The 18,449-nt window shown below is 44.5% G+C and overlaps 1 protein-coding gene across 2 annotated transcripts in view; it reads right to left on the reverse strand.

The window, feature by feature from the left end:
* Positions 1-18,449, reverse strand: part of KCNQ5 (potassium voltage-gated channel subfamily Q member 5) — a 630,518-nt gene that overhangs the window by 109,365 nt on the left and 502,704 nt on the right. For both annotated transcript variants that reach the window (XM_027972759.3, XM_027972758.3), the window contains exons 6-7: positions 6,123-6,233; positions 39-134 (exon numbers count right to left, since the gene is read on the reverse strand). In XM_027972759.3, the coding sequence (XP_027828560.1) occupies positions 39-134; positions 6,123-6,233 (207 nt within the window). The remainder of the gene's footprint in view (positions 1-38; positions 135-6,122; positions 6,234-18,449) is intronic.

Below are 18,449 nucleotides of genomic sequence, written 5' to 3' on the forward strand. Positions count from 1 at the left end.
TGCAGGGAGGGCCGTGTTCCTGGGGCACTGACATTTACCTGAATGAGGTTGGCAGCTGGGTTCCGTCTTTTCTCAAAATGTTTCTGGCGGTGCTGTTCTTGTACTTTTAATGCAAAACCTGAGCCAAGAATGCCCTGTCACAAAATACAGAAATAGTGCTTAAAAAAAAATTCCCCCCAAAGCATCATTAAATAATACAAATATTTAAAAAAACAACCCTTTAAGAAGAGTCTGAGAAATGACAAACAGTATGCGACCTGTCCATAATCTCATTACTCACTAAACAAACACGATTCCCCCTATTATTATGCCGCTGTCCAATGGCAAGTGGTTGGACAAGAAACAGGTCTTGATGTCTGTCCTTCAGGAAATCACCAGGCGCTGCACTCCAGTCTCCTAGGGTGTAGGAGGAGGCCCCACAATTCCAAATAAAAAATGCCTTTGCGTGGCCCTCTCTGTGGCATCTCTTCACACCTAAGTTAGAGAAAACAGGCCTATCCAGTGACAGACGAGGGGGATTTAAAATCGGGAGCTGTTACTGTCTCGTGGATGCGGACTTGGGAGCTATTTTAGCATGCTAATGGCAACTACCACAGTTCATACTTCCCGTTCATGAAAGGGTGGGGGAATGATCTTATTAAATTTTAAGATCTGTTCATGATGCTATAATTCTGCGCCTACCAAAGGAAAGCAAGTGCGGAAGGACAGTTTAGATGAGCCACATAGACACTCAGGCTTGGAGATGTTTCCATTTTGCCTATTTGTCCAGTAAAGATGAGAGCACGGGTCAATGCGAAGCACATACTTATCGTCCCAATTCTTTTTTTTTTAAAGTTGATTAATTCACTCATTAGTTAGTTTTTGTTTGTGCTGGGTCTTCATTACTGTGAGGGCTTTCTCTAGCTGCGGCAAGCGGGGGCTACTATCTAGTTGTGGTTCTTTGTCTTCTCATTGCAGTGGTCTCTCTTGTTGTGGAGCGTGGGCTCCAGGCCCGTGGGCTCGAGCCCAGGCTCAGTAGTTGCGGTGCACGGGCTTAGTTGCTCCTTGGCACGTGGGATCTTCCTGGATTATGGGCTGAACCTGTGTCTCCTGCATTGGCAGGCAGATTCTTTACCACCAAGCCACCAGGGAAGCCCCTCTCCTGGGTCTTAATCCTCAGAGTCCTAACACTCGGAGCATGCCTTGCCTTCTTGGTTTTGGCTCACCCATTAGGTCTGGGGGCTGGTGAAACTAGCCCGATCCTTCTGCGTTTATACTGGCTTTTCGGCTGGTTTGCCTTTTCTGCATCGCGTCTCCGTCTGCCAAAATCCTGCTCTCTTGATTTGTCCCCTATGTTCAGTTTGCTTTGGTCTAAATTTGTGGAATCAAGATGCTTCATGCCAGCCTCAGGTTGAGGCTGGCTTCAGAGTTCCCTCAGCTCAGTCTCTGGGCTTTGTCTCTCAGCCTCCACTTTATTGGTGTGGGAAGCAGAGCCCCTCTGCTTTCGAGTCTGGGATTTTACTTGCTAGCTATAAATTATTAGCTTTTTATTAAAGGAATCTAACCCTTAGGTTATAGCCAGGTATCTTACGAGCTGTGAGTCAGTTCCTTGCCGTAGGTAAGGGACGGCTGTTTTTCTTTTCTTTATGTGTCTGAAGTCACTCAAAGATAGTAAGAGCTGTCTGAGGGGGTGGTATGTCTCATCCTGCGATGTGTTAGGTCTCAGTGGATGACAACTTGATGAGGATATTTTGGAGCTCTAGATAACCTTTACTCTTCCTCCTTATCTTGAGGCAGTTTAGTCGCTAAGTCATGTCCGATTCTGGTGACCCTGTGGGCTGTATAGCCTGCCAGGCTCTTCTGTCCATGGGATTTTCCAGGTGAGAATACTAGAGAATTCTCCTTGAAATTCCACAATTCTGAGTACCTCTGTGATGATAACCAGATAATAAATAACTCAGTTATGTTTAAATACAGTTATACACTGATACTATTGCCGTTAATGAGCGGTGACAGACTCCCTCATCAATCAGGACGCACAACTGCACTGTGAAATTAGCAACAACGTCATAGGGTCTGTTTTCCATCGCTCTTTCTCAGCGACTGTCTCGTCCTGTCTGAGGTTCTCATCTCACGCAGGTTGTGACTGAACAAACGAAGCTTTATGAAAACCTGGTTTGTAGGATTTTATTCGTGGATTTTAACATCTCCCTCCATTTAGAGGTTATAAAAATGGCCTTCTGTTTCCAAATCCAAATCAACTCTTAGTCACAACTCCAAAATTTCCTTCTGTTTCTTAAGACCATTTAGGAAAGATTTATTTATTTTTCTTTTAATGTCATTTTTCATGAAGCTTAAACACACAAGAGACTACGAAACAGCAGAATTTATAGCATATATTTATATTATGTATTTATATTACATGCATAGATGTGTATAATCCACTCATAGGAAGCATAATTTAGTTTTTGTAGAAATTGAATTAACAGCAATGGCTACTATTTTTGAGCATTCATTATGTAAATATGAGGTTCAGAGTTAAATCCCTTTTGGAAAATGAAGACAGGCCCTGCATAACACAAACTGAGCACCTGCCAAGCAAGCTAAAATGTGGTGAAAATCACGCTGGCATTGCTCAGAAACACACACTAGTGGATGGCACACGTGGGCTGCAGGCCTCTTGAGCCAGACTGTACATCACAGCAGTCATGACACCATCTCTGCTCATCGTCTGCTCACGGCTCCTGTCCAGTCCTCTGCCATCTCCTTCAGCCCTCAGTTCATATACAGAAACACAGGTCTGTTAAATATAAAGCCTGCTGTGTAAAACACAGCTAACGTGCCATCCCTTCAAATATCGAGACCGACAGAGACACATTCTCAGAAACTGAGTTTTGTCTTAATTCATTTCCTAAGGTGAGATAATCTTCGAGGTTTTAAGTTTTAGAAGTTCTCCATAAACATCAGATAGAAATAAGACATCTTGGCAAATATTTAAAATATTTACCCTTGTTATCCTCCAGGTTAAAAGAGCTGATTTGTACCCTGTACTTGGCAAACAGGTTAAAGATATTCTCAGCAAGAGGGAAGCGAGGGTCAGTAGGTGGAGACAGTCCCTCCAAGGCAGTGGGGACTTATGCCACTCATGCTTCTCGGCCGAGAATACAGGAGAACTCTCCTTATCTTGAGGCCCTGGGATGGGGCCTCAGGGAAACAGACCCCAGCCGAGGTGGTGGCTGGCATGCCTGTGTGATGTGCAGGAGAATGCCTCTGTGGTGTACAGGAGAATCCTACTTCCAGGGAAAGACAGGGAAGGTTCTTCTCTCTTGGCCCTTTCTTTTCTGGGTGGAAGGCAGGCCCAGCATCCATTCTGACTTTCTTAGCAAAGTGCCCCTGTGTTCCCCTAGTTTCAATCCGACACCACTGCTGCCAGCAAGTGCACTGGACATACTGGTGTTTCTGGCCAACTTTTTTTTTTTTTTAATTAAAGGTAAACATGAACCATCTTTCATTCATTCAGTAAGAACCCAGCACCTACCGTGAGGCAGCAGTGAAATTCTCCATTGTAAAGTCTACTCTGCTTGGCCCTGTGAGGGGATGCTACGGGTGAGTGAGACTTTGATTTCCAACACATATTGATTTAATTTGCATTAAAAAATCTTAACACTTTATTGGGAAAGCTTCTCAGGAATGATTAATTAGTCTCTGCCCCTTAACCTAACAGCAATACAACTGACTCTGCCATGATGGTCCAGGGTTTCAGGATGGAGATGGGCAACCTGCTGGATGAGATGCAGGCAGTGCTTGGAGATGGCTGACCTTCATGCGAATTGGCCCAGGTCTTTACACCTTTGAACACTTGTCTTTGCTCTCTTCTTACAGGCTCTTTTTTCCGTCCCTTGCTATTATCTCTTCCTGGTGTAGTGTCTGTTCTGCCAGCCTACTTTCACATTGCTGGTTATAATCCTTGAAGAAGTGTGAAACTACAGAACTCACCTTATCAGACTTTCCTCTAAATTAAGCGAAGGTAATGAAAGACTTCGATCTCTCCCGGGAAGACAGCAGACGCTGTTGCCCTGCGAGTGAATTGCCCCGACGCGGCCTCCGCCATGTCTGCGATTCTTCGAGGGATCACATGGGCTGTTACACGTGTGGCCTCAGGATGAGTATTAAACCCAACAGCGACAGATCTTCGGTGCCATCATTTTGGGAAAAACAGCACAAGACTGCATTTTGCTGTTTGTAAGGTATTTTCCAGCAGAGAATCTGGCTGTCACGTGGGTGTCTGTTCTACATGGCTGACGTTGTGAATTCACGTGACTCTGGATGGACAGAGGCTTTCTGTCTTTTTTTCCACTTTGTCTCAGCAGGAAACACACATATATTGTAAAAGTTTTCTTCATGACAAACACTTGACTTATGTTATATAATTGATCTTCAAAAACTTTCTTTGGGTGCAATAACTCTTCATATATGACATTAATAAATGTACTCAGGGTCTGTCACGGGCTGACTTGCGTCCAAAATTTACAGGTTGGAGTCCTAATCCCCAGGCCCTCAGGGTACGACCTTATCTGGAGAAAAGGTCTTTACACAAGTGATCAAGTCACAGTGAGCTCATATGGCAGGCCCGAACCCAGTGTGGCTGGTGTCCTTTTTGGAGGAGACTTGGACATGGACAGAGGGAGACACAGGGAGTAGACGGTGTCCATGAGGCCTGGATACATCTCTCCTTTGGGGCCCTCAGAAAGAACCAGCCTTGCCAGCTCCTTGGTTTTCAATTTTCACCTCTAGAACCATGAGAAAGAAAGTGAAGTCGCTCAGTCGTGTCCGACTCTTTGTGACCCCATAGCCTACCAAGCTCCTCCATCCATGGGACTTTCCAGGCAAGATTACTGGAGGGTGTTGCCATTTACTTTTCCAGGAGATCTTCCTGACCCTGAGATCAAACTCGGGTCTCCCACATTGTAGGTGGACGCTTTACCATCTGAGCCACCAGGGAAGTTCCAGAACCATGAGACAATTGAACTATGTTAGGTCAAGCCAGATAGTCTGTGACACCCTGTTACAGCAGTCCTAGCAAACCAACACAATCACACTTGGGGAGCATGAGACCGAACCCGAATTCAAAGTGAGATCTGATACCTGAGCTCATGCATGGACCCTGGGGACCCTTCTCTGACTTTGGGTGGTCTGGGGTGCAACCACCTAGTCAGCCTGAAGCTGAGCACTGCTTCATGGGAGGGACAAAGGGCTCGGGCAGAGGTGGAGCCCCAGGAACCTCAGCCTGTGGTGCTGAAGGCCCCACCCCCTTGGCTCCTTGGAGGGGTGCCCTGGGGTCTCTCGGGCTGAGGCTGAGAGGTGAGCCTTCCTGTGTCTAGAGCAAGACGGAGGCGCTGGTTCCTTAAGCAGCATGGCGACCGCGGCTCTAACACTCCTGCTTCTGGGCTTGTTTCCCCCACGAGGGGTGGAGTGAGCCAAAGAGAGAGCTTGAGGATGGAGGCAAATTGTACTAAATATTTTCACGAACTGCCTTTGAAGACACAAGAGGATAAAACAACCAGAAAGACAGGCTTCATCCACTCAGGGGAAAATAATCAGAAGCTTAAGAGAAGATAAGTGTGCTCTTCATTCTGATACGATACAGAAACTGGTGGTTAACAAAAATCAATGATGACACAAACAATAAATCATCTGACATTTTAAAGACCCTTTAAATCCATGTGCTTCTCACTCAAGTGGATCCGAAGAGGTAAACACTCCACGTGGGCACATGAATCTCTTCAGTAGCTCACATCTCACACACTTAACTGGAGCCATCAGTTTAAGAGGAGGACAGCTTTAACTCTTTATACCTATTTTCAATGTATTAGGAGCATGTTGACTGAGAGGTGATGCCACCTGGATTATTATCAGATCCTAAAGCCCCAGCTGGTAGAAAACTTTTGGGTTAAATGTCTCCAAGGGAAGACCATTTTTATAAATTATCCAACTAGCTATATGTAGAAAAGTCAACATTATATCAGAAAAATGATACCAGTAAACATATAGCTATGTTCCAGGGCATACTGTTTAAAGGAAGCTCATGCTAGTAAACCTCTACAATCCAACTGGAAGTGCTTAATTTTTGCAAAGATACTCACAGCAGGAAGTGCAAAAAAAGAAATGCCCAGGAGTGCGAAGCCTGCTGACAGCAGCCTTCCCAGCCACGTCAGGGGGGTTTTGTCTCCATAACCGATCGTGGTCAATGTTATCTAAAAACAAATAAACAGGACATGCAGCTTAAGTACTTGAGAGGAAAGTCAGGACTCACGAACAGTTTCCACTAAATCATTATTCAAGCAGTCTGGCTGGCGCATTTTATTACTGTGCTTTAATTTTCCATGACACATAACAGAACCCTTTGCTTAAGGAAGGGAGTAACCTACATACTTGTTCCTCCCTTATAACACGATTTTCCATCTTTCCTAAGTGCATTCAAAGAAAGGCTAGATTAGCAAGTGGATAACCATCAGTGATACAGGAATGATAGCGCCATGGCTTTCAGTTCAGTTCAGTTCAGTTGCTCAGTCATGTCTGACTCTTTGCGACCCCATGAACTGCAGCACGTCAGGCCTCCCTGTCCATCACCAACTCCTGGAGTTCACTCAAACTCATGTCCATCAAGTCGGTGATGCCATCCAGCCATCTCATCCTCTGTCATCCCCTTCTCCTCCTGCCCCCAATCCCTCCCAGCATCAGAGTCTTTTCCAATGAGTCAAATCTTCGCATGAGGTGGCCAAAGTACTGGAGTTTCAGCTTTAGCATTAGTCCTTCCAAAGAACACCCAGGACTGATCTCCTTTAGAATGGACTGGTTGGATCTCCTTGCAGTCCAAGGGACTCTCAAGAGTTTTCTCCAACACCACAGTTCAAAAGCATCAATTCTTCAGCTTTAAGACTGGATCAGTACACAAAACAATAATTTATGTTAATTAAGTCTATCCACTCATTTCCCTGGCAGGCATTTCCTGAAGGCCTGGTGTGTGTAGGGTGCATGCTTTGATTTGTAGTGGAACAAAAATGAGAGGTGCATGGCTCCTTTCCTGAGACATTTAGGGCATAAGAGGGGAAGTATGTCACACACAAATCATTAAAACACAAAATAGGGCAAGACAGGTATGCTGGAAGCACAAATAATCTGCTGCACAAATTCAGAGATTAGTACTAGCTTGGGCGAGTTGCAGAAGCTTTGTTGGGAAGATGTCATCATACCCAGGCTTTGAAAGAGGGGTAATATTTTGAGAGATAGAGATGATAGAGTGATCCAGGGAGGGGATACAGATGAACAGCTGCACAGCAGTGGGATAAACAGGGTGGGTTTTGGAATGTGCACTTAGCTGCACTGGAGCTACGCTGATGCTAGACCAGGGAGTGTCTAAGAAATGATCTCTGGGTCTTGTCTCCCTAATGATAAACTGCTCCAGGGGCTGCTTGTGTGCCTTAGAACAGAGTTCTGGCTGTACTCCAGGACAGACGAGGCAAGCCTGACCTGGTAGAATGATGGGGTGATTGACTCAGAACAGCGGAAGTGGGATGGTACGAGGTGGAGCATATCCATTGATCATCCAGAAGGAAGGTGACGACCAAACCAACAGGATTTGAAAATTTCAAGTGAAAAATGTGGCCCCCTAAATAGAAAGACGACAACAAGAAGGAGAGGGTTTGGGAGCAGAGATGAGTGACTTTCAATGACGGCTTTTCAAATATCAGTATGTGGTTGATCAAGACATTCTGTGTGTGTGTGTGTGTGTGACCTCAGTCATGCCTGACTCTTTGTAGTCCCATGGACTATAGCCCACCAGACTCCTCTGTCCATGGCATTTTCCAGGCAAGAATACTGGAGTGGGTTGCCCTGCTCTCCTCCAGGGGATCTTCTCGATGCAGGGATCAAACTCTTGTCTCTAAAATCTCCTGCTTTGGCTGGTGGGTTCCTTACCGCTACTGCTACCTGGGAAGCCATATTAGCAGGGAATTAAGAAGCAGAGCCTGAGTCAGATGTGGGTTTTGGAATCAGGTGCTGGGTGACTGTGGAAGCAAGAGTGTGAAGAAGGGGTGCAGGACACCTCCTCAGGAAACCCATGCGTTTAAGGGGCAGAAGGAAAAGGAAAGCCAGAGGAGTATATTGTTTCAAAAGTAGGGGGCTAGGAACGGGTTATGTAAATGGAAGCTCAATGGAGAAGAGAGCTTCACAGAAGACCAGATGAGCCCTGGTGTCACAGGCTCATGGAAAACAAGGAGAATGAGGACTTAGAGAGTTAGACACAGGGACAGGGTCACCAGCGGTTTCTAACAGCAGCAGTCTTGGTCATGTCACCTTCTCCAGCTTTCGGAGGAGGGACGCCTTTTGAGAGGCAGAAATGGTAATGGAAGGGACACTTGGTGCTATAAACCCTCCAAAAGCATCCAGCTCAGCTGACCACCCTTCCTAGACTCCCTTCTTGCCTTACTTTCATGGTTTTCCCTTTACATCTTTGTTGTTGCTGTTGCTCAGGCATGTCCAACTCTTTGCAACTCCATGGACTGCAGCATGCCAGGGTTCCCTGTCCTTCACTATTTCCCAGAGTTTGCTCAAACTCATGTCCTTGAGTGGGAGATGCCATCCAACCATCTCATCCTCTGTTATTCCCTTCTCCTCCTGCCCTCAATTTTTCCCAGCATCAGGGTCTTTTCCAGTGAGTCGGCTCTTTGCATCAAATGGCCAAAGTAAAGGAGCTTCAGTCCTTCCAATGAATATCCAGGATTGACTTCCTTCAGGATTGACTGGTTTGATCTCCTTGCAGTTCAAGGGGCTCTCAAAAGTCTTCTCCAGCACCACAGTTCTAAAGCATCAATTCCTTGGCTTTCAGCTTTCTTTATGGTCCAAATTTCACATCCGTACATGACTACTGAAAAAGAACATAGCTTTGACTATATAGACCTTTGTTGGCAAGTGCTGTCTCTGCTTTTTAATATGCTGTTTGTCATAGGTGCATCTTTGGCAGCGTCTTTTACGTGGCTCATCCAACACCAGTCAACCTTCGAATATTAGATTCTTAAGGTTTGCTTCTGGGTCTTTTTCTCTTTTTTGAAAAATTCTGTTCTTCAATTTTTCCTTTCTCTTCTATCTCTTCTTTTCTCTCTCTCGCCAGGTGATCTGAAATGCTCTCAAGATTTAAATGCCATTTTTATGAGGAACACACTGAGTTGCTACCTCCAAATCGGACCACTCTTCTGAGCTCTGGATCCACATTATCTGCAACTGATACTTCTCTTTGGATGCTGCCCAGTCATTTAAACGGAATATATTTAAGACAGAATTTCTATTACCCCTAGCCTGCTGTGCCAATTACACCCCTTCCCAATCAAGAACACCGCTGTCAGGAATTCCCTGAGGGCCCTGGGTTCAATCCCTGGTTAGGGAACTAAGATCTCACAAACCTCGGGTGTGGGCTGCTCAGTTGGAAGCCTCGAGGAACCCTTGCTGCTCCTTCCCCACAGGTCCCTCTCTGAACCCCTCAGCAGGTTACGATGCTCCGATATTCCCAGTCCACTCCCTTCTCTCTATCCTCATGGACACCATGGTAGATCAGGCTCTGTAGCAGCCTCTTTTTTACTATACTTTTCCCAGTTTTATTAAGGGATGGTTGACGTGCATCACTGTTCAACGCATATAGCTTGGCGGTTTGATTTACATTTGCTGTGAAATGATGACCACAGCAGGGTTAGTGAACATCCATCATTCTGCAGAGATACTATAAAAGGGTAACACTTTTCTTTTTGTGATGAGAACTCGTAGGATTTACTCTCTTCGCTTTTCTGCATATCACACAGCAGAGTCACCTACAGTCACCTTGTGGTACTGACATCCCTGGTGTGGGTTTATCCTCTAACTGGAAGCTGGTACCTTTTGACCATCTTCCTCCACTCCAAGTCCCATACCTGCTGTAACCATGAATCTCATATCCTTCTGTTTTTAAAAATTTATTTCTTTTTAATTGAAGGATAATTGCTTTACAGAAGTTTGCTGTTTTCTGTCAAACCTCAACATGAATCAGTCATAGGTATACATATATCCCTTCCCTTTTGAAACTCCCTCCCACCCCTCCCCCTCCCACCCCTCCAGGTTGATACAGAGGCCCTGTTTGAGTTTCCTGAGCCATACAGCAAATTCCCATTGGCTATCTATTTTTCCTATGGTAGTGTAAGTTTCCATGTTACTCTTTCCATACATCTCACCCTCTCCTTCCCTCTCCCTATGTGCAAAAGTCTATTCTCTATGTCTGTTTCTCCATTGCTGCCCTGTAAATAAATTCTTCAGGACCAATTTTCTAGATTCCATATATATACGTGTTAGAATATGATATTTATCTTTCTCTTTCTGACTCACTTCACTCTGTATAATAGGTTCTAGGTTCATCCACCTCATTAGAGCTCTCAAATGTGTTCCTTTTTATGGCTGAGTAACATTCCATTGTGTATATGTATCATAATTTCTTTATCCATTTATCTGTCGATGGACATCTAGGTTGCTTCCATGTTCTAACTATTGTAAACAGTGCTGCAATGAACAATGGGATACATGTGTCTCTTCCAATTTTGGTTTCCCTCAGGGTATATGCCTAGGAATGGGATTGCTGGGTCACATGGTGGTTTTATTCATAGTTTTAAAAGGAATCTCCATACTGTCTTCCATAGTGGCTGTATCAATTTACATTCCCACCAACAGTACAAGAGCATTCCTTTTTCTCCACACCCTCTCCAGCATTTATTGTTTGTAGACTTTTTGATGATGACCATTCTGACTGGTGTGAGGTGAGATCTCATTGTACTTTTGATTTGCATTTCTCTAATAATGAGCTATGTTGAGCATCTTTTCATGTGTTTGTTAGCCATCTGTATGTCTTCTTTGGAGAAATGTCTGTTTAGGTCTTTTTCCCACTTTTTAATTGGGTTGTTTGCTTTTCTGGTATTGAGTTGTATGAGCTGCTTGTATATTTTGGATATTAATCCTTTGTCAGTTGTTTCATTTGCTATCATTTTCTCCCATTATGAGGGCTGTCTTTTCACCTTGCTTATAGCTTCCTTTGCTATGCAAAAGCTTTTAAGTTTAATCAGGTCCCACTTATTTACTTTTGTTTTTATTTCTATTACTCTAGGAGGAAGGTTATAGAGGATCTTGCTTTGATTTATGCCATCGAGTATTCTGCCTATGTTTTCCTCTAAGAGTTTTATAGTTTGTGGTCTTACATTTAGGTCTTTAATCCATTTTGAGTTTATCTTTGTGTGTGGTATTAGGAAGTGTTCTAATTTCATTCTTTTACATGTAGCTGTCCAGTTTTCCCAGCACCATTTATTGAAGAGGCTGTATTTGCCTCATTGTATATTCTTGCCTCCTTTGTCAAAAATAAGGTACCCATAGGTGCATGGGTTTATTTCTGGGCTTTCTATCTTGTTCTATTGGTCTGTATTTCTGTTTTTGTGCCAGTGCCATACTGTCTTGATGACTGTAGCTTTGTAGTATAATCTGAAGTCAGGAAGCTTGATTCCTCCAGCTCCATTCTTCTTTCTCAAGACTGCTTTGGCTATTCAGGGTCTTTTGTGTTTCCATATGAATTGTGAAATATTTTGTTCTAGTTCTGTAAAAAATGCCATTGGTAATTTAACAGGGATCATATTGAATCTGTAGATAGCATTTGGTAGTATAGTCATTTTTACAATATTGATTCTTCCTACCTAGGAACATGGAATATCTCTCCACCTGTTTATGTCATCTTTGATTTCTTTCATTACTGTCTTATAATTTTCTGTATACAGTTCTTTTGTCTCCTTAGGAAAGTTTATTCCTAGATATTGAATTCTTTTTGTTGTAATGGTGAATGGGATTGATTCCTTAATTTCTCTGTATCATTTTTCATTGTTAGTATATAGAAATGCAAGTGATTTCTGTGTATTGATTTTGTATCCTGCAACTTTGCTAAATTCACTGATTAGCTCTAGTAGTTTTCTGATACTATCTTTAGGGTTTTCCATGAACAAATCATGTCATCTGCAAACAGTAAGAGCTTTACTTCCTCTTTTCTGATCTGGATTCCTTTTATTTCTTTTTCTTCTCTGATTGCTGTAGCTATGACTTCCAGAACTATGTTGAATAATAATGATGAAAGTGGATACTCTTTTCTTGTTCCTGATCCTAGGAGTAATGCTTTCAGTTTTTCACCATTGAGAATAATGTTTGCTTTAGGCTTATCATATAGGGCCTATACTGAGGTAGGCTCCTTCTATGCCCATTTTTTAAAAACACATATAAGTGAGATCATACAGTATCTGTCCCTGTCTGACTGGTTGCACTTAGAAGTCAAGGTCCATCCACCTGGCTGCAGTTGGCAGAGTTTCTTCGTTTTCTATGCTGAGTAGCAATCCCCTCATGTGTACAGCACACCCTCCTGTTGACCCATTGTCATGACCCTGAGGTTGTTTCCATGTCCTGGCTCTTGAAGATCATAAACCGTCGTCTCTCAATTGCCTTTTCTGTTTTTGCTCCTGGTTCTCTTGTTTCCTTCTCCACAGGGGCTATTTTCTTACTCCTCTCTAGAAGCCTTGCAATGGCTATTCACCAAATTCAGAATAAATTCTAAGCTCCTAGCTGTGGAGCACATGGCCTCGTCTCCGCGGCACCCCCACACTGCCCTGGGCTTCACTTTGCTCACTGCACTTTGACCACAGTGTCCTTTTTAGCTCCTTGAACAGGCGAGGCCATCCTTCCACGGAGCCCTTGCACAGTCTCTCCCCTCAGCCATTCCCCCTTGCCAGGGCTCCTTCTCATTCTGCAATCTTGTCCTAAGCCTGCTGTCCTCAGAGAGGCCTCGTACCCCCACTGTCCACGGCAGGGCCTCTGGTTTCTCTCTGGCCTGCTCGTTTCCCATCGGCTCTTATCATGAGGGGTGGTCTACTCTGCTTTCCCTTGGGCTGCATTTCCTCAACTGTTTCTTTACTCTTTGTTTTCTAGCATGAAGTTTGCCACAAAATAAGAAGACCTCAGTAAGTGTTCAGTAAACAAATAAAGAACACTTTCAAGAACATTGGTAACAAACAGAGTGAGAAACTGGGGTGAGAACTCCTGGGAATCTCTGACGTGAGGTGGGGATTTCTAGGATGGATCTGTGCCTGTCTGCAGAGAGGCCAAGTCTGCAGAGGGGAGCTGGGAGCTTTGTGGGGGGTACCCGAGAAAGGGGCTCCTCTGGTGGCTCAGACGGTAAAGAATTCGCCTGCCAATGCAGGAGACTCAGGTTCGATCCCTGGGTGGGGCAAATCCCCTGGAGAAGGAAATGGCAACCCACTCCAGTATTTTGCCTGGGAAATCCCATGGACAGAGGAACCTGGCAAATGAAAGTCCATGGGGTTGCAAAGAGTCAGACATGACTCGGTGACTAAGCAGCAACAGCGAGCCGAGGGGACGGGCACATGGTGGAGGGCTAGCCTTGGTCGTGTGGATGAACGTATCCTCCACAGGGTGGAGACTGTGTGGGCACAACATGAAGAGGGAGCTGGGCTGGAAAAGCTCACGGTGGCTTCATTACCTGCAGTGAAGGACAAGGAGGATCACCCGTGGGGAGAGAAGGGCCTGGAATGGGGAGGGCTCATTTGGGCTGTGAGGATGTGAGAAAGAACGTGCTCTGCAAACCAGCAGCCAAGCGAACCAGATGCCACCAGCAGTCTCGGAAGGGATTCTGATTGCAGGTAAAACACTCCTGGCTACATCTCATGACACGTTCATAACCGTAAATATGCAGGAAGGAGTTTAATCTACCACAAATTTCTGCAAAAGAGCTTAACCCTTTCCAGTAGTTTATTAACAATAATAAATGGAAGAAGAAATTTCATGGTCTGGTCACAGCAATAATGTTGCATTTCTTTGTCTGCTTTCCATTCCAGTCACACATCTGAGCTGTTCTCCTGGGCCTGGGGCTCTGAGTGGGTTTTAATCTCCTGCCTCCAGACACAGCAAAGCAACCATGTTCTCAGTCCAGTTAAGAGTGCTGCGCCCTCCTTTTGAACTCAGGGCTGCCCCTCTTACAGCGCTGGTAAGGAGGTGTCATGAACCCTGAGAGTCACACCTGGGCTGCCTGGGGTGGAGGATGGTGAGACCCTCCCACCTACTTCTTGGGCCACCAGGGCCAGGCCAGGAGGAACTGGAGTGGCCCACAGCCCAGTCTGTAGCAGCCACTTCCTCCGCCGGATCTTACAGTCATTGGGCTGTTGCTTGGTTGAGGGCTGAGGGGCTTTTTGTTGATGGTGAGGCTGAGGAAGGATCTAGCACCAGGATGCCAGGAAGCGTGGGCGAGGGTTCGTGTTTTGTGCCTGTGGGGTGGATCATTTTGCTTCCTATGGCTGCAAAGGGGGAAACTGGGCCTCCTGCTGTTATCAGGGGGCATCACACTGACCCTCCTGCTTGACCTGGCTGCCCCCTTTCTAAGGCAACCTCTGGTTGTGCAGTGCTTAGTTGCTCAGTCATGTCTGACTTGTTGCAACTCCATGGACTATAGCCCACCAGGCTCCTCTGTCCAGAGGGATTCTCCGGGCAAGAATACTGGAGTGGGCTGCCACGCCCTCCTCCTGGGGATCTTCCTAACCCAGGGATTGAACCCAGGTCTCCTGCACCACAGGCAGATTATTTACCATCTGAGCTACCAGGGAGCTGCATTCCATCAAACCATCCTGAAAGAGGGCTGCAGGACAGTGAAAGTGTTAACCTCTCAGTCATGTCCAACTCTTTGTGACTCCATGGACTGTAGCCCAGCAGGCTCCTCCGTCCATGGGATTTCCCAGGCAAGAATACTGGAGTGGATGACATTTCCTTCTCTAGGGGATCTTCCTGACCCAGGAATCAAGTCTTGGGTCTCCAGTATTGCAGGCAGATTCTTTACCTTCTGAGGCACTAGTCTGCAGGAAGGCTGCTGATTCTCCGGGCTCTTGGGTCAAGCTGTCTTTGAGGTACCCCAGTGCAATTACCTTGTGTTTCTTCCCTTTCCCCAGTAACTGGAAGGCCCTGGGAAGCTTTCTCAGTTGGTCCTTTGCACATGAACTGAGTATCCTTTCGGGGTCTCCGCTCCCACACTTGTGCTCAGCAATGCACCCACTTCTGTGTTCCAGAAGCCACGTGCAGCTCCAGTGATTGAGCTGCAGTTAACTGGTCTAGTTTGGATGTAAAGCTAGACGAAGGTGGGGTCACAGAAAGCCCTGAAGACACCCTCTTCCCTGGGAGCTTCTGGCAGGAATTACCTGCTTATAGTTGGCATCTGTGATCTTAAGAAGTTGGCAAAAATCAGGCCTGGAGGAAATCCACTGTACTGAGTGTCATTCCATTTTCTGACTCCTTCCAGAGCCCCTAGGATCTATGCTCTTAACATCTGCTGGTTAGTGAAATTTTGAAAATTTATGTATTTATATATATATTTACTTATTATTGATTCATACTCATTGACTTTTGACTATGAAATGTCATAAAGTTTTGAATTCAAACAATTAAAAGATACACTTTTAAAAAGTTCCAGTATCTCTTTTGGACTCATTTCGACCCCATGGACTGTAGCCCACTAGACTCCTCTGTCTATGGAATTCTCCAGGCCAGAATACTGGAGCGGGTAGCCATTCCCTTTTCCTGGGGATCTTCCTGACCCAGGGATCAAACCTAGGTCTCCTGCTTTGAAGGCAGATTCTTTACCATCTCAGTCACCAGGGAAGTCCCTAACCAATTAAAAAACACATTTTTTAAAAGTTCCAATATCTCTTGCAGTGTTGTTTTAGCAAAATAATACTTTAATTGGTTGTCACGCTTCATGCCTAGAGGTGGAAGCTGGCAGACCAGCCTGACGGGAATGGTTGGGACCAGAAGGACAGGCCTGCATCCCCTGCGGCCTCATCAGGTGAGCTTGGTGGTGCCTGCGGGTTGTGCTGTCCTTCCAGGTGGACATTTACTGGAAGGGCTGCAGCAGGTGGGAGCAGCTCAGAGGAAGTTTTGCCTTCAACTGCAGTCATGCAGGTAAGGAGAGATTTTCTGAAAGTCTTTGGGTTGCAAATATTGGCAGAAAGGAGTAATGGTAGCAAAGTCGGAGGTCGGCTCCAGGCCCCTTAGTGGGTTCAACAATCAGGTGTTTTCTCCCTCAGGAATTATACTGCAAAACAAATGTAAACTCAGGTCCAAGCTTTCCTCAATATTTTTCTTTAATGGGAGGCAGGTGCTGTGTTCAGATTATAATTTAGACATAGGTTAAGCTACAGTTAATTGTTTGTTTTCAATAGCACAATTAATTGGAGACCAGGAGATATAAATCTACCTTCTTTTCTTCCAGCAACAAATCAACAAATATTTACTGGTCTGGTTTTGAGAACACAGGTATGAATAGCTGTTTATAGCTAATGCATTTATGTGAGCATATTAAAATAGACTATTAGTAGAATTCCACAGTACAGTATAATTTCCCCCTAAGGGGGGGGTCCCTTTAAAATTATTTTTATTTTATTTAATCTTTTTTTCTGAGATATAATTGACACACAGCTTTGCAGAAGTTTAAGGTGCACAGTACAATGCCCTGACTTGAACACGTCATGAAATAACACTGTAAGTTCAGCGAACACCCATCATCTCATATAGATACAGCATTAAAGAAATGGATATATATATTATTTTTAAAACTCTTAGGATTTACTCTGTTAGCAACTTTCATATATAACACACAGCAGAGCTCATTATACTTACTGCATGGTACATCATATCCATGGCACTTATAGCTGGAAGTTTGTGCTTTTTGACCATCCTCATTCAATTCCTCCACCTTCCACTCCCTGCCTCTGGTAAACACACATCTGGTCTCTTTTTCTATGAGTTTATTTGTTTGTTTTGAGCCATAATTGACCTAAAGCCCTTTGTTAGTGCCTGTTACACAACACAGTGATTTGGTATTTCTATAGCATTTTGAAACCATCACCAAGGTAAGTCTAGTTACGATATCACCATACAAAGACATTGTACAGTTATTGGCTGTATTTCCCACACTGTACCCTTTATACTTGGGACTCTCTTAGTTTTTACCTTTCAGTCTCCCTCACCTATTTCTTCCCTCTCTCTCCTGCTCTGCCCTCTGGCAACCACCTGTTTGTTTTCTGTATCTGTGGCTCTGTCTCTGTTTTGCTGTGCTGGCATATTTGTTTGTATTGTAGCTTCCACATGTAAGTGAAAGCATATGGTATTTGTCTTTCTCTTTCTCACTTATTTTGCTGCGTGTGATAATCTCTAGGTCCATCCATGTTGCTGCAAATAGCATCATTTCATTCTTTTTTATGGCTGAGTAACATTCCACTGTGCATATAACCATATCTTTATCCATCCATGGGTTGATGGGTCCTTAGGTTGCTTCCATATCTTGGCTATTGTAAACAGCACTGCTATTGTAACTCTTGGCTATTGTAATAGAATATGAGGTGCATGTATTTTCTCCAGCTAGTGTTTTTGTTTTCTTTAGGGCAGAATTGCAGAATCATGTGGTAGTTCTATTCTTGATTTTTTTTGAGGAATAGCTGTATTGGTTTCCATAGTGGGTGCACAACTTACATTCCCTCCAGCAATTCCTAAGGGGTCTCTTAAGGGGGAAGATTCCTGTCAACAGTTGTCAACAACCTCCTTCTCCCTCCCCACTCTTTCCTTCTCTCTGCTCTGTTTCTCTTCTTTCTAGTCTCTTTTCTTCCCTCTTCTCTTCTCTTAGCCCAAGTAATCTCTTGGGCTACTTCCTGAGCATAGGTAGTCATAGAATCTATGAAGTTAATTTTGACATTTGGTCATCTTAAACTAGTAGGTCAGAAAGATTTTCAGTCTTTACACATTGGAAACTCCATGGTGGTGGCATCGCGAAACTCAAGCTCTGCTGTGGCAGGGGCTCAGGGCATTAGCACTCCCTACTTGTTCTCCCAGGCCTGTGGTCAGATAAGCAAGAACAGTGGCAGTCACAGCTATCCAGCATTGGATAAAGTGAATCCACACGTCCTAGTCTCATTTGAAACACAGAGCAACTTTGTGTTTGGGTACTATAATTTTTTCAGTTTTACAGCAATATTAAACAATTGCTTAATATCACACCTCTACTAACACTAACGATGGGGTTAGAACCCTGGTCTCCTGACTATAATACTGTTTTTTTTTTTTTTTAATACAGCATGTGCTCAGTACTATTAGAATAACACTGAACAAAAGTGTCCAGAGTTGCACGTGTGCCAATTTTAAGAACAGATGTCTTAGGAAAGAGTTCTCCAGGGATTCATGCCCAATATACCCCATAAATGCCCCAAAGGTAGGCATGGGGCTTGGAGAGGTTAATAACCACTAGACTGTATGGAAAGCATCGCCAAGGGTGTATGTCTCAGTTTTCACTTGGTGGTTAGTAATCCTGAATAGTTGGA

The sequence above is a fragment of the Ovis aries genome, chromosome 9, assembly GCF_016772045.2.
Source record: "Ovis aries strain OAR_USU_Benz2616 breed Rambouillet chromosome 9, ARS-UI_Ramb_v3.0, whole genome shotgun sequence".
Classification (NCBI taxonomy): domain Eukaryota; kingdom Metazoa; phylum Chordata; class Mammalia; order Artiodactyla; family Bovidae; genus Ovis; species Ovis aries.